General features: G+C 39.3%; 2 protein-coding genes and 1 non-coding gene across 6 annotated transcripts in view; 1 reads left to right on the plus strand and 2 right to left on the minus strand.

The window, feature by feature from the left end:
- The window catches only part of PAPSS2 (3'-phosphoadenosine 5'-phosphosulfate synthase 2), a 79,913-nt gene extending 65,725 nt beyond the window's left edge, over positions 1-14,188 (plus strand). For all 3 annotated transcript variants that reach the window (XM_087432214.1, XM_087432215.1, XM_087432213.1), the window contains exons 9-12: positions 8,918-9,053; positions 10,125-10,393; positions 11,478-11,707; positions 12,307-14,188. In XM_087432214.1, coding sequence (XP_087288340.1) covers positions 8,918-9,053; positions 10,125-10,393; positions 11,478-11,707; positions 12,307-12,448 — 777 coding nt within the window. In that variant the 3' untranslated portion in view covers positions 12,449-14,188. The remainder of the gene's footprint in view (positions 1-8,917; positions 9,054-10,124; positions 10,394-11,477; positions 11,708-12,306) is intronic.
- LOC147916857 (U6atac minor spliceosomal RNA) lies at positions 4,610-4,735 on the minus strand. The gene has a single exon (XR_015552601.1). It is a non-coding gene; the product is annotated as a U6atac minor spliceosomal RNA (small nuclear RNA).
- A 6,908-nt stretch (positions 14,189-21,096) lies between the features above and the next one.
- Positions 21,097-26,020, minus strand: part of ATAD1 (ATPase family AAA domain containing 1) — a 51,224-nt gene continuing 46,300 nt past the window's right edge. For both annotated transcript variants that reach the window (XM_014795003.2, XM_087432216.1), the window contains exons 9-10: positions 24,717-24,850; positions 21,097-22,831 (exon numbers count right to left, since the gene is read on the minus strand). In XM_014795003.2, coding sequence (XP_014650489.1) covers positions 22,711-22,831; positions 24,717-24,850 — 255 coding nt within the window. In that variant the 3' untranslated portion in view covers positions 21,097-22,710. The remainder of the gene's footprint in view (positions 22,832-24,716; positions 24,851-26,020) is intronic.

Consider the following 26,020-nt stretch of genomic DNA (forward strand, 5'->3'; position numbering starts at 1 on the left):
GATCATTTTAAGTCTATCCTGCCTTCCTGCCTGAAGGCAAAATAAACTAAACCTCCTCAGATTCCTTCACAACTTCTAATTGATTTTAGTGACGGTGTGGGAGTGGAGGGTATTATGTGCTGGATGTGGTTCATTTCCCATAAAGAAAATTATGTGGAATTGAATGTAACAACCATCTCTCATTCAAGATTAGAGCATTAGGGTTGAAATTAAAAAAGATATGTACTGCTAATTTGACTTGTCGCATTCCCTATCTGGAGTAAACTAACTTTCAGAAAGTTCACGGGAATAGAGAACAACTTGAGGGCCTGGAGACTAAAAGCCACATCCTTTCTCTGAGCCTCAGTTTCTTCATTCATAAAAGGAAGTGGCCAGGCTCAAAATAACTCCAAGATCTCTTCCAGCCCCATGACCCTGCAAAATGGATGTTTGAATAAACCTGTCCAAATCTGTCAGGAAAACTTATTTTTTGTTTTGTTTTTTTCAATTGTGAAATGTTGCAATGTAGGAAGGACTTTTTCAAGGCCCCTGGTGGTGGCCTCTGAACACAAGAATTCAACGGGCAAGCAAAGCAGCTTTTCATTTATTGGACACAACTATCTACCCTTCAGATAAGCATCTTGAGTCATAACGCACAACCACAACCAGCTCAAAGCCGTCTGAGCAATTTCTCTCCCAGAGACTGGCAGACAGTCCTTGAAATTGCTTTACACTGACTGAGAGCTGTTTGAGGAATTGTGTTCTTGGCCTTAATTATGCCTCTGATTCAGTCCTCTCCTGATCATAATGATATAGGTTTGGAATTTTATCTTCACTCAGTGACTTAAAGAATAGTGGCTTTTCATCATGACAGCTCAGATATTTCTACTCTTTGGGCCTAACATCCGGGTACACATGATTAGCACTAAAAGAAAAAAAATCTAAGGAAGCTCTTAAGCAATTATTTTTTTTCATCTTGTCTTGCAACATATGTTGGCAGTTGGAGCTCAAAGTCTTTTAGAAGCCAGGGAGAGTGGTGGTGTAACTTGTGGTCTTGATGATATAGTCAGTCCCTCTAGGTCATTAGAGAAACTCTATAAATGTTCCCAGTGAGCCAATGGTGAGAAATGGGCCATGGAAAACGAGAGAGAGAAAGTCACTCACACTATGTACACTACACCTTGGAGTGTTGGAGGTTGTGTTTACCAGACATACAACACACAGGTTTTACCGGGGAAAGAACTCTTCTCACTGCACGTTTTTTTAGCACCTTGAAATTCACAGTAATACTTAAACATGGGGTTTTTTTTAGAACCCCAAAGCTTCCAAAAGTAATTCCTTCCAAAAGTAATCACGGGCCTACTTGTATTTCCATGTGGCACTGGGAATGATATTTGCATGGAGAATGGTCAGAGTAACCAAGGAAATGGCCTGCCTCTGTTGCATAGCTCCTCACTGAAGTCACCTTGACCTCCCATTTAGGTCATCCCAACCCTTTCTCTTGAGTTACTAATGTGGAATCATGTGATATGATCACAGATGAAATCTTGAGGAGGGCCCCTGGGGGAGCAGGTGAAACTTGTAAAAAGAATGCTTGGAGGGCCCTGATGCCTTTCATTCATGGCTTTCAAGGCTTTTCCAAACAGTAATTATTTTTCACAATGCTCTTGTGAAGTAGCTAAGAATCATTACTCCCATTTTACAGATGTAGAACCCAAGAGAATGGAGAGTGATTCCCCTTTAGCTCTGCAATGAAGACCCTATGGTCAATTAGATACACAGAACCACCTGGGGAGCTTTAAAAATTACCCATGACTGGATCCCACCCTCATAATTCTGATTTCATTGGAGTGGGGTCAGTTCTGGGTGTTGGGGATTTTAAAGCTCCCTGTGATTCTGATGTACCGTGAAGGTTGAGAACTGCAGCATTCGATAATTATCTGGAGCTGTTCCTTGTATGGATCCACCTGGATGTATCCTGCAAGCACTTCACACTCAACATGTGCAACCTCTCCCCACCCTGTTCCCCCTCCTGTGACCCCTAGCTCAGTGAACAGCTCCACCATGTAAATGGGGGCCCATGTCCAGAACCCTGATGTCATTCTTGCTTCTTTCTTCTCCCTTGTTCATTCAGTCACCAGGTCCTGGCGATTCTGTCTCCTAGGTATTGCTTGAATGTGTTCACTTCTCTTCTGTTCCAGCTTGGGCCACGACATTTCATTTCTTCCTTGTCTCTTGTCTTACTCTCCTCTGATCCTTTCACCGTTCTTCAGCTAGAGTGAACTGTTCAAGCTTTATTTGGGAACTCCTTTGTAAAGATATGACTTCATCTTACCACCTTTCACCACCACCACCCAACATATTCTCTCCTCCAGTCATTCTCAGCAGGTCATTATATCATCCTCTCTCTTAATTTTGCACATGGTAGTCCCTCAACCCTAGGACACTGTTCCTTCTCTCCCTGCCTCCTCACCTTATTTGTTACTCTTTTCCTCCTTTAAGCAGTTGGCCTTACTCCCACGACCCATAAGCCTAACTGGGTGCCCTGTGTTTGTCCTCCAGGAGCACTTTGCCTTGTTCTGTTCACACCTGTCCCATGGTGTTGTTACCCATTTAATCTTCCATCAATCCACTCAGACTGCCAAACCATGAGATCAAGGACCACATCTAGATCCATTTTTTTTACCATCAAATCCCCAGCAGCAAGCCTAGAGCCTGGTGCCTAATAAGTGCTGACTGGATGGAGGAGGAATGGAAGATTCCACTAAAGGCAATGCTGAAATATCAGCATGGAGACCACTGATGAGAGGCAGTGGGGGCGGTGGGAAAAAGAGCCTAGTTTGGAGGAGTCCTAGGTTTGGGTCCTGGCTTTGTTAAGACAACTGTCCGCACTTGAACTCTGCCACTTCCTCTCTGTAAAACTGCCTTCTCATCTGAAAATGAGGACATTAAGTCCACGTGATCTACAGGTTCCTTACAGCTCCAGAATTCCATGACTATGATAGATATCACAGAAATGAATATATATTCTCCACTCGTGTCACATGTTAGTTTTTCTTCTTCTCGATTCTGTTCTCTGAACACCTTCACAATGACCTTATTTTCCTGAACCCACCATGCTTACCTTCCTTCTGGTGTCTTTCCCTTCCCTCCTCTCCCCTTTTCATTCTGACCTCTGCACCTTCCCACCCTCAGCTGCTCCTCTCTTTCCAATTTGCCCATTCCCTCTTCCTCGCCACCTTGTTTCTTTCCAGTCTTCCTTTCCTTGCCCTCTTTGAGCCGATTCACCATAGCTTCTTTAGTCTTCATCCTAGTGTTTGAGCTCATCCTCTCCTCCTTTTTGCATTCCTGTTGTCTTTGATTCTGAGCCCAACTCCCCTTTCACTACTTCACTAGACTCCCTTAAAGCCTATTCCTCATTCCTCTCTGTGTGTCCCGTTCTGCAGACTCTCTAGCTGTGCAAGCTCTCTCGCCTGCCTTTGGCAGGAGTCTTGGAAGGAGGTGGAGACTTCCAGGCCACAAAGCCCTGGGAAATTAGGCAGAGCCACTGGACCTCCCTTCCTGATACCTGGACCACAGTTTTGGGGACAGTTGGACCGTCTTGGGGAGAGAGATGCCCTTTGTCCTTTCCCATTCCAGAAAGGCCAAAAGCATAGTTTCAGCATTGCTCTTCAAACAGGCACATTTTTAGGCTGGATAGTGAAGGAAATTGGTTCAATGTTGCCTTCAATAGAACAGTATAGGGTGGACCCCTAGCATTCAGAATGAGTTACTGCTCTCCCAGGGATTTGGGGTTTTAAGTCTTTCAAAATTTTATCTGCAGCCTAACTCTAAGCAATGAGGAGGAAGTAAATGTATAGGTATGGGTATTTGACAATATTCTTGGTAAGTGATTTTCCTGAGCAGAGTTTAGAAAGGGGGCCGTGAAAACACAACCAATTGCCTTGCGCAATCACCCTCTCTCTACCCAGGGTTGCTTAACCACAGCACTGTTGACATTTGGGCTGGATAATTCTTTGTTGTGAGAGGCTGTTCCATACAATGTAGGATATTTAGTAGCGTTCCTGGCCTCTACACACTAGATGCCAATAGAACACCCTTCCCCACCCCAGTCATGACAATTAAAATGGTCTTCAGATATTGTCAAATGTCACCAGGAGAGGCAAAATTGCGCTCTATTGAGAACCATGGCTCATTCCTTCAACTCCTATGGAATGCAAGTCATTATAAACTCCAATATCTGTCCATGACAGGAATGTGAACTAAGGGTTTGCCATCAACACCTAGGTGCTTTAAATCAATCAGTTTTCTCTCTTCTGCTCTTGCCTGCCTCTCCTCTGTTGACATTTCTGGTAGCCACATTGTTCTTGGATGATGTGAAAGGCAGTTATGGAATTTGATCAAGGGAAGGATTGTGAAACTATTATTTGACTGAGGCAAAGACTTTCTACAATGTTTGTCTCAATGGCTGAGGAAAGACACTTGCTCTGAGATATGTTGTAATTGATTGCACTGCAGCATCATATGGAATATACTTAAGTTTATAGAAAAAACAAAGGTTTTCTTTTTTTCCCCAACTTTATTGAGATATAATTGACATTAAAATTGTGTAAGTATAAGGTGTACAATGTAAAAACCGTGGTTGGATGCCGCGAATTAGGTGGCCATGCCTTGACCATATGTGTATTGTCAGGCCCAAGGGCCTCTTCCATCCTTGTCAAGGGGGGTGCTAACCTTCTCTCCTTTCATCCAACTGTCATGTTTTTCTCTTTTATTACTTTGACCATTCTTCACACCAGGCTCACCCCTAACATTTGTGGGGCCCAGGGCAAGCATACAAACGGAAGCCCATGTACCACATTTAAAAGTTACATATCTAACCAATAAAATGTTAAATAAAATGTTCTATCCTTCTACTTTGACAACTATGCCTTGATAATTATCTGGGAGCCCAGGTTCAAATTTAGACTTCTTGGTTCCACACCAGAATGTGGTAGTGTGTGAAGAGTTGGTCTTGACCTGCAGCCAACCCCTCCTTCTCTTTCTGTGCTTGGCCTTGTCTCATGCCATGAGGGCCCTCTGGGTCATTTGTGGGCGCCCCAGGCTGGATGTCTGAGCTCTACCCACCTCCCCTGCAGACTCCCCTCACTTGGCCAGTCCTCAGAAGTAGGGCTTCCCTGGTTGTGTGGTCCACCCAGGGAAAATAGGTTGGGAGATGAAGCTCTCCCACCCTAGCAGCCAACTCAGGGCTGACTGGGCAGGGAATTCCAGAGTCCTGGTTACACAGATAATGGTCAACAGAGTAGATGCAGACTCTGGGCAGGCCTGCCCACCAAGGGTTTCCTTGCCCTGATAGAAGGAGCACAACCAAAGGGAGCCAGAGTTGGGCCAAATAAAGTGTGGGACATTGTGCAGATGGTTCTTTCTAAAGGTCTCCATGTTCTGTTCCTCACTCACCTTTTCCTGAAGTCACTTTTCCAACTGAGACTGGGTATTGAAAAGTGAGAGTATTAATAGTAACCTCAGTGAAATGCTTAGGTAGTGAAAAATGGGTCTTATCTATCTATCTATTTAGGCAAAAAAACTTATAATCTAAAATCTACCTTCTTAACTATTTTTAAGTGTAAGTACTATTAAGTATGTTCGCATTATTGTGAAACAGAGCTCTAGAACTTTTTCATCTTGCAAATCTGAAACTCTCCACTTATTAAACAACAACTCCCCTTCCCCCTCTCAAGCCTGTGATAACAACCATTCTATTTTCTGTTTCTATAAAGTTGACTATTTTAGATACCTCATGTAAGTGGAATGATACAGTATTTGTCTTTTTGTGACTGGCTTATTTCACTTAGCATAATTTCTTCAAACTTCATCCATGTTGTAGCCTGTGACAGAATTTCCTGTTTTTAAGGCTGAATAATATTTCATTGTATGTGTATGTACAACATTCATTGTTTATCCATTCACCCATTGATGGACATTTGGGTTGCTTCCACCTCTTGGCTAATGTGAATAGTGCCGCTATGAACATGGGTGTGCAAATCTCTTTGAGACCTTGCTTTCAATTCTTTTGGATATATACCCAGAAGTGGGATTGCTGGATCATTTTGAATTTGTATTTTTAATTTTCTGAAGAAATTTCATACTGTTTTCCATAGCGGTTACACCATTTTACAATCCCAACAGTGCACAAGTGTTCTAATTTCTCTACATCTTTGCTAACACTTGTTATTTTCTGTTTTTGGTAGTAGCCATCCTAATGGGTGTGAGGTTTGCATTTTTCTGATGATTAGTGATGTTGAGTATCTTTTCATATCCTGATTGGCTATTTGTATATCATCTTTGGAGAAATGTCTATTCAAGTCTTTTGCCCATGTTTAAAATCAGCTTATTTAATTTTTTGTTGTTGAGTTGTAGGAGGGATTTTTAATATATATATTCTGGATATTAACCTCCTATCAGACATGATTTGCAAATATTTTCTCCCATTCCATAGGTTGCCTTTTCACTCTGTTGAGTGTGTTCTTTGATGTGCAAAAGTTTTTAAGTTTGAGGTAGTCCTATTTGTCTATTTTTTGTTTTGTTGCCTGTGCTTTTGGTGTCACATTCAAGAAATCATTGCCAAGTCCAACGTCATGAAGGTTTTCTTCTAGGAGTTTTACAGTTTTAGGTCTTACATTTAGGTCTTTAATCCATTTTGAATTAATCTTTGCATATGGTATAAAATAAGGCTTCACCTTTATTCCTTTGTATGTGGATATCCAGTTTTCTCAACATTATCTGTGGAAGAGACTGTCCTTTCCCCATTGAGTGGTCTTGGCACCCTCAAAGATTATTTGAGAAAAATGGGGTTTTAGCTAATCAGTCTGTGCTTAGCCTTGTATGTAGATTTGGCTGCATTTTGCTGCTCTTTGGACATCTTTTGTTTTTAAATTAGAGAGAACTAAAAAGGATGCTTCTTTTGAGAGTTTTCATAGAAATTGTGCTTAGCAATAATTAACTGGTAGAAAACAACTTGTCTGATTTTTTTTTTCCAGAGCCTCTGAGTCCTTATTGAAAATAGTCTAAGATACATCACACTGTATTAGGAATGTGCTAGCAGTGGTTCTCAAAGAGTGGTTCACAAAACACTGGGGGTCCCCAAGACCTTTCCACAGAATCCCCAAACTATATTCAAATCCTCAGAACTATATTCATAAGACTAAGATGTTATTTGCCTTTTTCACATTGGCACTGCTGGTGCAAAAGCAGTGGTGGGTAAAACTGCTGGCACTTCAGACTCGAGACAGTGACAACTGGCTGTGCTCGTATTGTACCCCTTGCCACCATGCACTTGCAATAGAAACAGTGCCAGCTTTGGGCTGGCCCTGTGGCTTAGTGGTTAACTGCGTGCGCTCCGCTACTGGCGGCCCGGGTTCGGATCCCGGGCGCGCACCGACGCACCGCTTCTCCGGCCATGCTGAGGCCGCCTCCCACATACAGCAACTAGCAGGATGTGCAACTATGACATACAACTATCTACTGGGGCTTTGTGGGGTGCGGGGAAAAAAAGGAGGAGGATTGGCAATAGATGTTAGCTCAGAGCCAGTCCTCCTCAGCAAAAAGAGGAGGATTAGCACGGATGTTAGCTCAGGGCTGAACTTCCTCACAAAAAAAAAAAAAAAGAAACAGTGCCAGCTTCACTTAAGAATATTCTTGATGAAGCTATAAAAATGACTATTAAATCTTGACCCTTGAGACCATGTCTTTTTAATACTTTGTGCTACAAAACGGGAAGCACACTTTAAAGCACTTCTGCTACACACCACAGTGTACAATGGTTGTCTCAAGGAAGAGTACTTGAGCAACTGAGCTACAGGCAACAACTAGCCACTTTTTTTCATGGAACACTATTTTTACCTGAAAGAATGACTGAAAAACTGTGATTATTCAGACTTGGGCATTTGGCAGATATTTTTCAAACTGAACAAAGTGAACCTGTCACTTCAAGGCAAACAACTGAGAGTATTGGTTGCCAAGGATAAACTCTGAGCTTTGAAGCAAAAAAATTTTGGAAAGCTTTTTTCTGCCACAGTGAGTTTGGCAGCTTCCCAATACTTAAAAAATTTTCTGATAAAACTGGTAGTGATATTAACAAATGTGGGTTTTTTAGTATCGTAAAATGAAATATGTCAACATTTGGGAAACTTAGTGAACCAATATTTTCTAATTGAGTAATATATAATGTTACAAAATCATTCATGAGTAAAAGATTAATTCAAAGTACAATAGATTTTAATGTAAACGAGTATGAAAAGTGCATTGATATGGTTTCATATTCTGGTGGAATTTACCCTTAAGAAACTAGCAATTGTTGAGTTTTGGTGTAGTATCAAAGAAGAATATCCACAATTATATAAAGAGGCTATTCAAATACGCTTCCCTTTTCTAACTACCTATGTGTAGTTGGATTTTCTTCACATATTTCAGCCAAAATAACTTATTGCCACAGAATAAATGCAGAATATGAGAATCCAGCTGCTTTCTATTAAGTCAGACATTAAAGAGATTTGCAAACATGTAAAACAATGCCTTTTTAATCTTATTTTTTCACTAAAAAATAAAAAGTTATGTTGATATTTAATAGGTTTATTATTGTTAGTTTTTAGCAAATTAATAAATATTTTTAAAGCTTCTCAGTTTTAATTTCTAATATGGAAAATAATGATAGCTATAACCCACATAAACAAAAGCTCTCTAGGGGTCCTCAATAATTCTTAAGAGTATAAAGGGGTTGAGAGACCAAAAAGTTTGAGAAATACTGGGCTAGAAATGCTGAAGAACTGAAGGCAGTTCTTCAACAGTAACCCAAGATTGGTCCAGAAGAAGGAGAAAATTTTTTTCAAATAAAATAGAAATCAATATTAATCACTAACACCTTTAATAACGGTCTTTCTAGATGGTGATGGAAGGTGGGGATTGGCTGGTTGGTGGAGACCTTCAGGTGCTGGAGAGAATAAGGTGGAATGATGGGTTGGACCAATACCGCCTGACACCTCTGGAGCTCAAACAGAAATGTAAAGAAATGAATGCTGGTATGTAGGCTGGCTGTAGTGCATTTGTTAATACTCCTTACCATCCTCTGAATACAGAACTGAGGATATCAGGAATCACCATGTTTACAGTTTTAAAAAGCTGGAAACACCTATTGATATGTTTATTGAGATGAACTGGAAACAATTTATAAAGTTCAAGTAGATCATATGTTGGAATACTTAACATATGGATGCAGCAGTTAAAACTATGCACTGACACAGAAAGATGCCCAAAGTGTATTTATTAAGCAAAAATGCAAATTGCAGAATATGTATAGCATAATTTTAGAAAACAAAATAAAATATATTTTTTAAAAACCCTAACCTACTTCTGCATATCGAAGCAGAAATCTCTGGTAGCATGTGCACCAAGCTGCAGATGATAGTGGCTACTTCTTAGGGATGGAGTTGGACCAAGGGGAGGGGGAGATTTTCACTTGATATATTTTGAAAACTAGAGAGAAAAAGTAATGATAGGATTATAGGTGATTTTTATATTCTATTTTGGGCTTTTCTGTATTTCCCAGGTTTTCCATAATGGATATATATTAATTTATTTCATAACCACAGGGAAAAATTAAGCCTCTTAGGAGTCCATCACTAAGGAGAATAGTTTTGAAGACTTCTTTAAAGTGAAGGTGAAATATTTTTTCATCTTTAGATTGTTAATACCTTGCACAGGCCCCAGAAAATGGTCCTTGTCATTATTCACCCCCCTAGGGAAAGAGAGACTGGAGCAAGGTGCAAGAGGACTGATTAATGCCAGGCCCGCCTGAGCCTTAGTTGACAGGAAAGGTCCTGGCAACAAACGTTTTCATTTCTGAGTCAGGCGCTCCCTTTAGGGCTTCCTGCCTCGGCGTCCTGTCCCTGTCTAAGCAGCCTGGCATATTGGTTGGTACCTTTGGAGGAACACCCCTAAAGACCCAGGTGGATTCTCCAGCTGATTATCAAAAGCAGTGAACAATAGGTGCGGTGAACAATAAACATAACTTACGTCTTTCCTTTCTTTTCTTGCGGACAAGTGACACTGTGCATTTCTTTGATCTTGGCTTTTATATGTTCCTTTCCCAGATGCAGTATTTGCGTTCCAGTTGCGCAATCCTGTCCACAATGGCCATGCTCTATTGATGCAGGACACCCGCCGCCGGCTCCTGGAGAGGGGCTACAAGCACCCGGTCCTCCTGCTCCACCCTCTGGGTGGCTGGACCAAGGATGACGACGTGCCCTTGGACTGGAGGATGAAGCAGCACACAGCTGTGCTCGAGGAAGGGGTTCTGGATCCCAAGTCAACCATCATTGCCATCTTCCCATCTCCCATGTTATATGCTGGCCCCACAGAGGTGAGCAGTTCCCTGAGCTAGGCTATGGGACTCAGAAGTGCAGGCTCAAACTTTACTTAGAAGTGCAGATGAGTCTCTGGGATCCTTCTTTCTCATGAGCAGATTCCAGAATCTTCTGGTCTCTCTTCTTTATCCAACTTGTTTCCCTTTAGTATTTGTAAAAATGCTAGAAACATCAAATCAAACCTGTTATACATTGCCTATGAGAATATGGAGGTTGGCGTGTGAATGAGGTGAATAATGCAGCTTAACTGGATTATAGGGCAAGTTCTATCTAACATAATATTCAATTTCCAAAGTTCCAGTTACTCTTAAGTGATTCATCATGCCCTGTGAGCTACATTAGAGAGGAAAGTATGTCTTTAAAAGCTTAATGACTCCCTTTCATCATCACACAGTGACCCTATCACACAGAGACTTTCTTTGTCCCACTGCACCACCAGCGGAATAGATTTGAACAAGTTTTCGGGAAGTACGAAATTGAAAGGGTCTCAGCCCTTTAGAATGCCCCAAACTGAGTTTAATAAATTAATTCTCTTCAACCAGATCAAAGATCCAGGCTCCCAGCTCTCCTCTCCATCCTCTATATTTCTATTTGAGCTTTAAAGAGGGCAATTCATTTTGAAATCCCAGTGTCGTGTTGAACTAGAATCAATGTCTGCATATAATTAGCTCATTATTGGCAGTCAGATAATAAAAGATGTTTGAGTTTGTATTTTCCTTTAAACTGTGATATATTCTGGAGGGAGGAAGTGGAAAGTAAAATTCACATAGTTCTGTAGAACAGTAAGATTGGAGTGTTCCTGGTCTGCTAGCCTGTTTGGAGAGGCTATTAAGAAATATAACATCTGGTTTCTGGGTGGAGGGAGGGGATTCTTATCTTTAAATCTCCTATCCCACCCAATATAGCCAAGCATGAAGGAGAGAGCATGGAATCTCAGACACCTCACTGACTTTCTTGCAATTGTTAGTTGATCCCCATCACTGAATTATTTTTAAAGCAGAATAAAGGCATCTCTGTAAATAACGACACAACAGAGTTGGCCAGTGATGACCAGCATGTCCCTTATGTAATGTTTCCTAGGTCCAGTGGCACTGCAGGTCCCGGATGATTGCAGGGGCCAATTTCTACATTGTGGGCCGGGACCCTGCAGGAATGCCCCACCCTGACACCAAGAAAGACCTGTATGAACCCACTCATGGGGGCAAGGTCTTGAGCATGGCCCCTGGCCTCACCTCTGTGGAAATCATTCCATTTCGAGTGGCTGCCTACAACAAAGCGAAAAAAAGCATGGACTTCTATGATCCAGCAAGGTAGGTTTTCAAAAGAAAATTCTTTAATCAACCTTTGTACAACTGGAATGATAAGGCAAAATTTTGGCTCTTTGGAAAATTCTCCAGTGCATCTCCACATGCTCCTAACTGGAACGAGAGTCCCTTGAAGGCCAGGGCCCAGTCTTACACATTTTATGTCCCCTAAAGTTCTAGTACAGCCCCTCGAATATAATAGATGGTCCATAAATATTTCTCTTTCAACATACATTCCTTGAGCATGCACTGAGCGCCTGGCACATTTAGTGAAAGGAAGTCACTGCAGGAAAAGATTTCAATGAGTATTTATGGCGCACTCACCATGGCAGGAGCTCATAGAAATAGGCAGAGCAATAGAAGACACTTCCCATGAACAGAGTAGGTATATACAGTAAATATTGAATGGATAGCTGCCGTTATTTCCCTTTTCTTCTGGAAGTTCCTTTACTGAACTGGAGATTTAGCAAATTGCCCAATTTTAGAAGATGCCAACATTTTACAGAAAGAAAAAACGTGCTCTAAGAATCCATAACCCACTCCAGGAATCTTTAAGGTAGATGTTATTTACCTGCGCTGAGTTCTTTGTTGCTACCCTGTGACAGGCACAACGAGTTTGACTTCATCTCAGGAACTCGTATGCGGAAGCTGGCCCGGGAAGGAGAAAATCCCCCAGATGGCTTCATGGCCCCCAAAGCATGGAAGGTCCTGACAGATTATTACAGGTCCCTGGATAAGGACAACTGAATGCCCTTCAGCTCCAGAGTTTCTTTCTGAAGTGCTCTTTGATTCCTTTTTCTATTTTTGTGATTAGATGCTTTGTATCCAATTGCTACTCAATGACTGATTTTAGTGTTTTATAATAAGGTAAAAATTGTGTCTATAATTTAAAGTCAACTTCAAAATATATATATATAAAAAGTCAAACTGAAGACCAAATCTTAGCAGATGAAAGCAATATTGTTATCATTTCAGGATGAAATTAGCTGCATTGTCTACTGCATCTGAGCAGGAACGTCCCAGATTTCTTAAATCTTTGACCATGTCTAGTTTACTTGCCAAAAAGTAAAGCATATTTTCTAGCCAAAGTCTTGCCCACCAGCACTCAACCAATGTTATTTACCAGTAGTAAAATAAATCAGATGAGCAGGCTTTTCCATACAACTGTCAAAAAAAAAGATTTCTCACCCTAGATGAGGTGTGACTCATAAAGATTCTTGCTGATATTTCACCTCGTGCCTGTATACAGCCTTACTGCCCAATCTCTTATGTGCTGAAGTACGACTTGACTGGAGAAACCAAATGTGTGAAAATGTGAATTGAATCGCTGATCTATGCAACCTAGTTCTGCCGTGAGAGTTGTACTGTCTAAGAAGAGAAGTCTTAATGGCCTTCTGTGAATAATATAACTTCAGTTAAATGGTAACTTTTAATTAAATACCATACAGTGCTTTGATGAAAAGATTTGCACCCAGGGCTAGATAATCTGGCAATGTTATGGAAAGTCAATTTTTTTCCTCTTTGCTGTGGTCATTGTGTCCTATGGAGAGGCTGTACTTATTGACTGCAGCAGTATCAGTTGCCACCAAAAATCAGTTCACACCATCAGCCTGGCGAGTGCTGGAACTGGAAAAAACCACAGAAAACATCAACTCCAACCCTTTCGTCTCACAGGCGACCAAACTTAAGACAATGCACAAGCACGTGCTTCATGAGCTGCTGAGCACTGTAACAAAAATGCAAAATTGGCATTATTAGGAAGTACTGGTGACATTGAAGGAGCATCCAGGCCACTTGACTCCCAGTCCAGTACTCTGTCTACACTGTACAACACAGGAGCTGGGTCTGATTCCCCTCAACTGCTTAACAAAGCTCCTTGAACAGACAGCATTTACAAAGCAGGAAGTGGATGCTGAAAGGTCCAGAGTTTTCTAAACCCAGCTGATTTTATTGCAGTTGAAAAAAATACTTTTCCAAAGACTTATGCTGTTCTGAAACATCCAACCTCTGATGACTTCATCTTCTGGGAGGCAATCTTTTGTACTTTATGTATAATTCCTTGTTGCTAAGGAATATACGAAGAAACAGTACCTTTTGTATATGGGTCTCTCTGGAAGAGACTTAAACTGGAAAGAGAAAACTGTGATTTTTTTTCATATTCTGAGTTTTTTAAAAAAATGCTAATCTTAGCTAATGAAAGTCCTTTTGACAATAAATTACATACAATGGCCACAGCAAAGTAGAACTGTCTTTAATAGCATAGTGCCTGTATTCATTTAACCAGAGGTACTCATTACTGCCTTTTTCAAAAACAGCGTTATTTATTGAAAACACGAGATGAGATGTAGTGCCTTAACCAATGTATTTTGTGATTTTTTTAATATATTTAAAACTGCTCTTCTGCTCTAGTACCACACATAGTGACAAATGACCATATCTATGTGCAAATGATGCTTATTCTTATTTTAATAAATTTCTCAAAATGAAGGCTGAGTCTTTGCTGCCTGTAACACTGAGTGTGGGTTGACCACATGACTGTTGGGGGCTGTGTGACTTTGTATAATTGGGTTTCTCTCTTTGACCATAATTAAGAGGCTGTTGCCCTTGTTCATGCCATCTTTCAAACTGTGCTGTAGATGTGAGTGACACATGGTCTCAGCACTAGTGATATTTTCAGAGGTGACAGGGGTTCCTCGGGGACCATACCCTAGGATTTCACTGCATGAGGATCTGACCTGTCATTTTTTTTTTTTCTAACTTGTTCCCTTTTTCTCAAAGTGCCCCCAAGGAGTTGCACCCACAGCGTTGGGAGCAGTTGTGTTTTTTTCCCCACAGCAACTCCCATACCTCCCACACTTCGGCAGTTGCTACTTTTGTATGCAGAAAGGATCTAACCCATGTCCACCCACACTTTCAGGCAGGCCTGCAGTTTTGGGTTTTTTCCTCCGTGAGTCCCTGCCTCCCTTCTGTCCTGAAGGCTTCATGGAAATTTTTACTACTGGTCCTCACTCCAAATAAAACTGGTGTAATAGCCAACTCCCAGCTACCACTTGTTGCCCCTCCTTCTTCCTCCTCAGATCCTTACCTGCTGGCTCCTAGTGACAATTAGTAGGACAAAATAGGGCAGGAAGTGTCTAAGTCCATGAAGATATAAGTAGTGCTGAGGGAGCATGCCAAACTGTACAGGGCAGTGTGAAAGAATCCTGGAAAGGCATATGTAAATCATTCGGTCAGATAATGGCGGACTTTTATCAACACTTACTTATATCAGCCACAAGATTTCTTTCCAACCCCTACTCCCTGCAAGAAGAAACAAATCTTGGTTACTTGAGAACAGCAAGTTCACTTTTGTTTTTTTCTCCTCTTCCTCCTATTACCCGACTTTTAGGTCTAGCAGTGATCTTCAATATACTTTCCTGATAGGAAGGTTATAGAAATTAGATGGGCACCCGATCAATCAACTGTTCTTATGTCTAAATGTGTGATGGAACAATAGTGCAGCTTTTGCCTGAGATTTTGAATGATGCAAGTTTTTATTACTTAGGCATATCTCCATTGCCAATAATGCATAAATTATCAAGAACTGACTATATAGATATTGAAAGAGTAACCACTTATTTTTTCTTCCCCCAGCATGCATTTACTTCTTTGGTTAATATTAACTATTATTGGGCCACTCATCCTACCCATTCATCAAATGATGAAAGTGATATACAACAGTTCACTAATATACACTCCAAAGGACTGCTTAATTTTTTTGCTTATAATTTTATTGAAATTATTACTAAAAATAAATGGGCCACTGGCTAGAGTTTGGACATATTAGTTGGATACAGAAAAACCTAGACAAAATGAAAATAATACTTTTCTATGGGGCTAGCAAAGAACGGTGGGTGCAAGGAAGTCTTGATGAACTCTGAAACAAGCCTTTCAAGGTGAGCCTTGGTAGGTTTTCAATGGCTTATCTTTTGTAACCGAGGTGCCCTTCCCCTCTCCACCAAGCCTATTACCCTTTCCACAGACCTCCTAATTTGGATTTACTGCAGGGAACACCAGTCTCAATTAGTAAGAAATCTAAATTATAGAATGTTTTAAAAAGTAATACAGTTTTATTACCTTCAAGTACATAAGCAAGAAACTGATGGGCACAGCTCTTTTAATGTCATAATATGTATTTGTAATTGCTGGCATCAGTAATACACACTTTATTTGGTAAAGTTCTTAAGTATAGTTGGTTTGTTTCAGAAGCTTAAACCTGCTCTGCACCTATTTTACTAAAATAACATAAGTGAAATTTCTTATAAATTGTAATATATTATACAAACTTATGGGTAAAGAAAAATCTTGATTTATATTTATTGCGTAAGCCTACTTTCCATAAATAGTTCAAAGGTAAAGTTCAGGGCCAATCTGGTGGCCTAGTGGTTAGGTTCATGTGCTCCACTTCGGAGGCCTGGGGTTCGCAGGTTCAGATCCCGGGCACAGACCTATGCACCACTTATCAAGCCATGTTGTGGCAGGCATCCCACAAATAAAATATAGGAAGATGGTCACGGATGTTAGTCCAGGGCCAATCTCTCAGCAAAAAGAGGAGGATTGGCAATGGATGGTAGCTCAGGGCTAATCTTCCTCACCAAAAAAAAAAAAAAAAAAAAGGGTAAAGTTCAGCTCAGCACAGGTTGTAATAATAATGGACTAATTTCATGTAAAGAACTCCAATACTGATCTGGTATTTTAAACTGTTTAAAAGATTGGCCTCTATAAGTGTATTTACTAAGGAGAACCTACATTTATGGAAGAAATTAATTCCATCAACCGCTAAAGAGGTTGTATCACCCCATCCTATCCTCAAATCATAAAAAGAATTATATAAAGTACTAGGTCTTTGGATATTCAAGGTAAACAACCAAAGAAAAAGCTTACAGCTCCAACAGAGCCAAGGAAATAAACAAGTTTAATAAACAGAAACACGAGGTACCTGGAAGTGTCTGTAACTTGTCCACCCAATGGCATGTTTCATAATTTGTGCCCATTAAAACAAGTCCATGGGGCCGGCCCAGTGGCGCAAGTGGTTAAGTGTGCGCTCTCCGTTGTGGTGCTTCGGATCCCGGGCGCACACCGACACACCGCATGTTAAGCCATGCTATGGCGGCAACCCACATAAAGTGGAAGAAGATGGGCATGGATGTTAGCCCAGGGCCAGTCTTCCTCAGCAAAAAAGAGGAGGATTGGCATTGGATGTTAGCTCAGGGCTGGTCCTCTTCACAAAATAAATTAAATAAATAAATAAATATAAATAAATAAAGTTTATAAAAAAAGAAATATAAATTTAAAACAAAAACAAACAAAAAACAAGTCCATTTACCAAGCCTGACCCAAATCAGTAGCTAAGAAAACCACCCAGTTTAGAATTCCTGATCATCAGGTCAGTATTGCTAAGGGCCCTACATCTATCAATTTGGCCACTGTTGCCACAGTGTGCTGCTGAGTGAAAACTGGGATGGGAACTTAAAATGCATCTATTTCAGCATTTCCATTATTGTACAGATAAAGAAATGGAGGCCCAGAAATGTGAGAAGATTTGCCTAAGGACATAACCTATAGCCATTTCACTTCCTAGCTTCCAAAGCATTTTCATAGGATTCTTAAAACAATCCCAGAAGGTACACATTATGATGCTTGTTTACAGATAAGGGAACAGACGTCCACAGAAGTAAAGAGATTTTCCCAAAGTGACAGTGCTTTATATGTACATAATATTATATGATATATATAATATAAAAGTTCCACAGCTGAGATTGAAACCTATAAAGTTGCAAATGAACTTTACATGACATAATAAATACCTGTACAATTTCTTCTGCTAGAACGTACAAAGATGTGCAAGACCTTCACTCCCACAGTAACAAGAGAAATCCAGACAAAATAAAAATAATACTTTTCTATGAGGCTAGCAAAGAACAGTGGATGCAAGAAAATCTTCATGAACTGACTGGCAGAGAGAAATAAGCCCTTCAGAGGTGGGCAGAGCCTTGGGACTTTTTATACCAGGGGTAGACTCCTGAGTCTGGATGTAGGGTGTGGAAGGGCAGGCCTGCCTTTGAGGGAGAGATTTTGCAGGGCTGAGGAGAATTCAGCCAACACTCAGACAACAGTGACTGAAATCTGGAAATACATTCAAAAACAAACCGCTAGGCTAGACAATCCCCTTTGCCTGGATTCTGCAGAGAAAAATGGCAGAAGAGGGGCTGGGAGTCTTGTACATTCTCATGGTGACTGAATGCCAGAACTCTGTCAGAACTGAATACAAAGAACCACAAACCCCTCCTAGGTCAAATACTGCCAAGATCAAAAGGCTGCCGCAAGGGAGGGCAGGGGTTGGGCTAAGTCCGGTCAACTCAATCTTATTGAAGCTACAGGCCAGACCCAGCCTAACTAGAATCTAGGAGGAATGAGAATGATCAGCCCTTCGCCCTATCTATCTATAAGAGGAAAGGGCTTGCACTCCCTGAAAATAAAACAAAAAACCAATGTTACACTTCAGTATCCACTGTTCTTTTTTATACCCACTATCTGGAACAAAATAAATTGCAAGTTAAAAACTGATCACCTAGCTAAAGAGTTGGGCATGCCAAGGAGCACTCCATCATCAAGTGGAAGTAGAGCTTATGGGATCGGACCAAGCAGTCCCTGAAGGCCTTCCACACAAACTGTAATGTATGTTGCTCATACTTCTAGCATGCCCACTTGAGTTATAATACTGTCCTTCATTTAGCACATACTTATGGCTTCATGTGACCAGCCGATCATTTGCCACTTTTTGTTCGTCCAGATACCTTCCCCACAATACTTAATTTCCTTTGGATGAAATACTGCTCTCCTTTTGCATTTAGTCTTGACGAGTCAAGAAATCCAGATACTTGCTCTCAAACCAGTAAACCAAAGGAACACCTGGAGGGTCATTCTTTCAAAGCTCCAGGACAGCCACGGGTGATTTCTGACCTGGGTTTGCATGCTCGCTTCTAGGACTTTGAATCTTGAATGGGGCAATTGAAAGATAAACAATTAGAGTTCATTTAATTCAGTGGGGATTCTTAAGCAAGATTCTTAAGCAATTCCTACTAAAAAACCTTCTAGAGCTTTCTGAATTTCTATCCTAAGTCCAGTTGTTTAGCTTCCCTTTGATCTCATAAGCTCCCCATATACTTCAAATAAATTCTTATGGCTTAGGTCGGCTAGAGTTGGTTGCATGCAATAGAACCCTAACTGGCACTCTTTACAAGACTATGACCATGGCCCAGTAGATGATGCTCGTCTCCCTCAGACTTGTCTGCAAAGGACTTTGTTTTACTGGATGATTTATTACCATCCCCTATTTGAGTATCTTAGAATTTCTGGAAGCATCTTCAGAACAGTGGGGCATATACCATTGTGTTCTATTCTCAGTTCTAGGTTTTTCATGTCAGTAATTATTTCAATATGTTTGGCTCTCATTTTAAAACTGAGCTGTCATGATTCAAACCTGTGTGCTCGATGCATTCCATACCAGCATTAACATTTCACTGGCACTGTATTTCAAAGCACAAAAACTTGTATCTGAAAGTGTTCTCAAGCAGATTTATAACTGTAAATACTAGACAGTCACAAAAATATACTTCCGGTTCAGTGTTTTAGTAATGAGACCCTTATGTGCTGTTAATAGTGTAAAATTTACACCAGTGTTGCTGATGTTTTGTTTTTATTCACATTGCTAAATGGTTTTTTAGGTTTGATCTCATTTGCATCTGGCATCTATGCTATACATCTTCTCAATACAATTGCATGAACATGATGACTTGGACAGAATTTTCACCTATATATGTAGAGAGCTTTAACTTGTGAGATGATCAGGGAACTCTATCTTTAATGACTAAATCTATAATAAATTTAATAATGAAGGCTCTCTAAAGATCTGTCAGCTCGAAATGGAATGATTCTGACTTCATTTGAGGATTACAGTTGGTGCTGGGGTTTCAGACATGCAGGATATAAGCTCGGTGTATCAGAACTCTATTCAATATTCTGATATTGACTTTATGAGAAGCTTTTAAAAAGAGAATTATAAAATATACATCATCCAATTTATTTTCTTTATCGAGAAGAAAGCTGTAACATTTGTCCACCAGCAACACAATTCCAGTAAAAAAAAAAATTCCTACCAAGGAGGGATGCTGCTGTTTTTACACAGGTACTCAAGGCTTGAGACCTCCTCATCTAATACCAAACCTATAAATTATAGCTACTAAGTAATGTTAGGCTATTATGGTCCATATAGAATATTTAGATTATGCCAAGCCAGCTTTTGATAATATGGTGAGTTCTGGGTCATCCTGCAGGTTGGGGGTTGGATGAGATAGAAAGGAGGGAAATTGAAAAGCGATACTGAATTGATTCAAATATTGAGTTACTAAGCTCTATTAAAAAAAAGGCTGGGAATAGTTTGAAACAGACCAGACTTATCAGAAGTTTTCCAACAATGAGGCTTTTAGAGAAACATCACACAGTTGATCATTTCAATCACAATCCTAGAATACAGGCCTAGGGATCATGGAAATGCTTTAAGTATGGAGAATGCTCAAAAATTGAGCCTGATCAACAGATATGTACAGCAGTGTGTAAAAGTAATAAAATAACATGATAGCTAACATTGGAGCCGTTAACTGTGCCAGGCGCTGTGGTGAGTGCCTTACACGCATCACTTCATTACACAACCCTATAAGGTGGGTGCCACTGTTGCTCCATTCTATAAACGACAAACTGAGGCTTAAAGAAGTTAGGTAACTAGTCCAAGGACACATGGTTAATTAATGAGGTGCCTGGATTTAAATTCAGGCAGTCTAACTCTAGATCCAGTTCTCTTAATTGTTAGCCACAATGAAATACCTTAGAATCTAGAATCCAACTACATATGTCAAATGCATGCCGACAGCAGAAGAACAGATTGTATAACACCAAACATTCTTTAAAATCATATAATAAAGCTTTCTCAATTCCTTTAAGGCATTAAGATGCTTAGATGAGTCATGATTGCTGGGATTAGCGTATTTCTCTAACTTCATTGATGATTAAAATCATGATAAATTTAATAACTACTACTATAAGATCTTCTGAATTTAAGAGAAGATAAAAAGAAAGGACATAAGGAGGGATGTATCACCCCTTATTTCTGACCAATATGCCATCAGATTAAAATTAAATGATTAATAAAATTCATACTAAAACAAAATAATGATTAGATACTAGAATTATGCTATTCAAGAGTGAAAGCTGCACAGCAAGATAAAAATAGTCCAAGGCAAGTTTTATAAACCAAAGCAACCCCAGAAAATTTTAAATAACTGAAAAAGACCAAGGAGTAAGTAGAGAAAAATCAATAAAGAGGGACCTCTTTATTATACATTTATAAAATAATAGTATAATATAGTTATTAAAAATGGAGACGAAATTTTTTATTTTTGGTATCTTGTTGCATTCAATTTTTTGATCGTCTTCACAATTTTTCAAAACTTGCTTTTTGTTACCCAAAGTGTTCTCCTGCAACCTCTACCCCACCCACCATTCAAAGCATAACTGAATAAACTATCCAATAGGTTCCAGTGAGAGACTTATTATCAAAGAAACTAATCCAATAACTCATGAATAAAGATTGAGAGTTTTCAAAGAAATACAATAAAAACAAAAATATATGAAGCATCATTTAATCTTTCTGATGATTCAGAAGGCACCTCAAGATCGTATTGTGCCATGTTCCTCATGCTGTGCGTTTTAAGTGCCTCTAACAGAATTCTCGTTAGTGAAATTTTGGACAAAAAAATATGTTTCATATGCAGGGCACATAGCATCAAACGACTACAGACACAATATGGGAATTTTGATGTGTATATGTGTACTAATTAGGCCATAATTTGTAATATGCTAAGAAAACAAAAAATTAAAGTTACAAAATGAGTATTTTTAGCACATTTAGTAATAGCTACCTGTTTTAAACTATCATTTCATTTTTGCTGACAAAATTATATTTGACCATAATTAAGGAACATACAACTTAAAAATAACATTAAAAAAACCATGGTTACAACAGAACTATGTTACATTAAATGAAGAAAGTCACACACATATATTGAATGGCACTGTTTTTCCAAGCCATTCTTTTGAAAGGCTTTCAATCCACCTTTAAGTATATCAATTTAAAAAATGTCTCTACTCAGTGTGCTTGCAGAAAGAGGTGAAATCAATGTTGAGCTCACAACTGCCTGACAACCATTCAATGTTGATCACTGAACAAGTATTTTTATTTGATTATCCTGACAACTGTAACAATTGAGCCAAATCTAAGTATTCAGATGTGGCTGATTCCAAATATTCAACTGCAGAGAAATGCTCAACTTAAAAAAAAGGTGAAACAAGTGACAAATGGAAATGGCTGAATCACTGTACCTTTTAGACACAACCTTATATCTCAGTTTTGCTATATATAATGTGGTACTTTTTGATTCAGTATTTGGGGTAAAAAAAAGTTTCTGTATTCAAACGTATCTACAGAATGTCAATATAAAATGTGTGAATATATACATTTAATACATACACACATACACACACACACACTCACACGTCTAGAAACCAGCACTTAACCACATCCCCATTTCTCACTAATGACTCAATGAATCATTTGTTACTTTAAGACCAGCTTAGATGCTATAAGGCTGCAACATATGGCTAAAGAGGTCAAACACCAGCACCCACGTTCAAGCTGGATTAAATTGTTCCTCCTCATGATTTCTGACAAGTAGTAATACCGTTTATATAACAACTATATCTCAATAACTTAGAATTCAGAGTATAAAACCAGTGTCATAAACATCTAACTTGCTCACTGTTTACAGAACACTCCTCCTTCCATTCTACTTCCATTAATGATAAGAGAGCACGCCAAACTAGGTCACATTGAACTGTACAAACGATCTGTACTCTTAATCTAAACAAACATGTGTTAAAACATTCTGAAATGCTGCATCCTTTGATTTCTTCATCTTTTCAATTGCCCGATGCAGGTCCTGTTGTTGCACAGGCCGAATTTCATCTTCATCATGGCTAAAATGCAAACGAAACCACCAAATATTCAAATAACTATAAATACAACTCCCTAAAATATTTTACTAAGATTAAAGAATGAAATCTCCTTCCCATCCAAGACCCCAAAGACAAACACAATTAGCAGCTTCATCTGAATTCTTTCAGGGATGATCTATGCATGTACAAATCTTAAGAGCTTTTTAAAAAGCACTGACTGCAAAGAGGTATGAAGCTAAAAAGGCTGGCTATTAACCTTATAGCTGTGGTGACTAAAATCGAATACTTCACATTAAGAATATAAGTAAAGAATATTATCATAAGGTGAAAATGTTATATAAAGGAGTATCAGTTTACCTAAATGGGAATAAAATTCTAGTCAAGGAATCAAAAGTTATTTCCATGAAAACTGAAATTATAAAGTAGCATTCCTAGGTATATATTCATGTACATGTTTAGCTTTTGATGAACTGTAAATAAAATCCTTTGCTAGTAATAAAACACAACTAATCTAAGTTCTCCCCACATCAATAATGAGAAAAAAAAAATCCAGTATATTATACTTCCTTTGTAATTTACAGACCCTTAGGAAAAAACATATATATATAAATATAACCCAAGTCTATTAGCCAGATTTTTCATACCGAAATATAAAATATAAAATATTTTTCATACTGTCTCAGGGCTTTGGAGACAGCAGAAAAACAGGACTTTCATTATTAAGGTAATTTATTTAAGCAAAATTTATTCATAGGTTTTTTTTCCTTCTCTTAATCTTATAAAGAACAAAAACCTTTGGACAGTAGATTCTTGGCTACAGAGGTTAAAGGTATTCCCAACTTGAGCGCTGGAGTAGCTGGATTAATCTGGCAACAAATAAATGGAGCGACCCTCTTCATGAAGAGGCCCAAGGGAGCACTAAAGATAGGTCCAGAACTAGTGCGTACATAGCTACTGGTTGACATAGCTTTCACGCAAACCTTCCTACACCAAAAGAAACTTTGGTGAAGCTTGCTACAGCAATGCACCGTAATTAAACATATATGAATACAACAAGCAAATCCAGGTCACTTGGAGTGAAAGCCTCAGGGGGATGAGGAGGGGAGACTGAGAAATAAAGGGACAAGATGCGGAGAACTTATTCAACACAAGCCCCCAAAGTACACTGGTTTGCTGAGTCACAGAAATTCTTCGTTAGCAGGTCAGTATTTTGAACAGGGGTTTAGAAGTGTAGTAGTATACTGGTTCAGGGCAAGTGGCCTTTTGGGAAACTTCCTTAAGGGACATGTTCATCAGAGTTGAGTTACTCCAGTTCACTAGTATCTTTGCTGGAATTAAGGTTGGTATACAAAATTGGTTTCACAAGCTCACAGTGCTTTGAAACTGGTTTTACGTGAAGTCTGCTGCAGTGACAAATGGTTTCTTTGTTTAGTAAATACATTATTGTTAACAAATTGAAGTCTAGTCCCTAGCAACATCCTCCCATTTACATGTGAAATTTCTGGAAGACAAGGCACTCATTTCCATATGAAATGAAACTTAAGAATTTAGTATACAAAAGCAATCCAGGAGTACTCAAGAACCCTGTTTTCCTAGTAGAGATGGGCAAGCCTAAGTTTCTGTCAGCTTTCTGTGATCCAGCCCACGGATTTTCAATAGAAATTCAGCTTTTATTTCTTCCTCTTCATTCCAGACCCTCTAACCCTAATTCATTTTCAGAACTTCCCTTTAGAAAAAAGGCAATAAATAAAGTGGGGGGGGCGGGGGGCGGGGCGGGAGGGGTTAATTCCAATTTACCTTTTATTCCATAAGCAGAATTGGTATTGTAAAGCAAAATAAAAGAAACTAACCTAAAAGCTCTACAAGGGTTTGACAAATATTAGAGATCAACTCTAAATACACATACCTTTCTTCTGATGTAGAATTAACATATTCCCTGACACAGAGGAGGGCAGCATCTCGACACATCTCTTTTAGGTCACTTCCTGAAAACCCATCAGTTTCCTGGGCAACTTCTAACAGGTCCACATGCCTATCCACCTTAAACAAATATAAAACATGCTTAAAAAACAAATATAAAATATACTGCAAATGATATATCCAAACACTCTTAGAATTAAAGAACGTTAAGCATATTGGACTAGCATGGGTGGAGAATCATTAAAAAAGTATTTCCAGTTTCTAGTTTTTTTCAGCCATAAAACCTTAAAATTTGAAATCTAATTTTCATTAATTGTTATTATGACCAAAATAGTTAAGTGAGTCTCACTAGATATGTCATGGAGGGATGAGGAAGAACAGACATTCAAACTATTGCTGGATTCACTTCAGTACCTCTTAGGAAGGTCCCCAGTTGACCCTTTTCTATAATATACACAACATACTTGGCAAAGAGCCTGCATCGTTAAGTCCCAAATCCATTACAAAAAACATATTCCACTGAAATACTCTAACATTCATTTAATTGTAACATTTTCATATTCTACCACCTCAACACTAATTCGGCACCTATAGTCTTGCTCCCCAACCTAAGCTTAAATAGTCAATTAAGTGATCGTCCTGGGCACATAAGAGACTTGGGATAATATAATCATACTAAACTTATATGTAGATTAAGAGAAAATGAGTAAGAAAAAAATGTACTTATAATAATTACCATCTATTAAATGATTCTTATATGTCATTCACTGTGATAAGCACCTTACATGTATTATTCTCATTTAATTCTGTCAGGTAAGTATTCTCATTTTCATTTTCAGATATTCGTGAGACCTGGAAAGGTTAAATAAATTGTCCAAGGTCATACCATTGCCAGAGCCAGGATTTGAATACAATGCAGTAGAGGTCCAGCTGTACTTTTCCCCCACAGAGCTAAGCATTTGGTTTAACATTTACCTTATGCCATTGATTTGAAATGCCAACTTTATTGGTTACTAAATTCCCATTTGTTTTTGTGGAAGATCCAGTATTTAAGTAAAGAATAGCAACTCTACACAAGGACAAAAGACTGGGAGGTGAGACACATGGGGTCTATTGTCAGTTCTGCAACTAGAACCTCACACGACAGTGTTCTCGTTCTTAAATGTGGGGGTTAAATAAAGAAAAATCTGGGGCCAGCCCTGTGGCTTAGCGCTTAAGTGCGCATGCCCCGCTACTGGCGGCCGGGGTTTGGATCCCGGGCGCGCACCGATGTGCCACTTCTCCAGCCAT

Source organism: Ceratotherium simum, chromosome 6, assembly GCF_057802395.1.
Source record: "Ceratotherium simum simum isolate JZ-2026a chromosome 6, ASM5780239v1, whole genome shotgun sequence".
Lineage (NCBI taxonomy): Eukaryota > Metazoa > Chordata > Mammalia > Perissodactyla > Rhinocerotidae > Ceratotherium > Ceratotherium simum.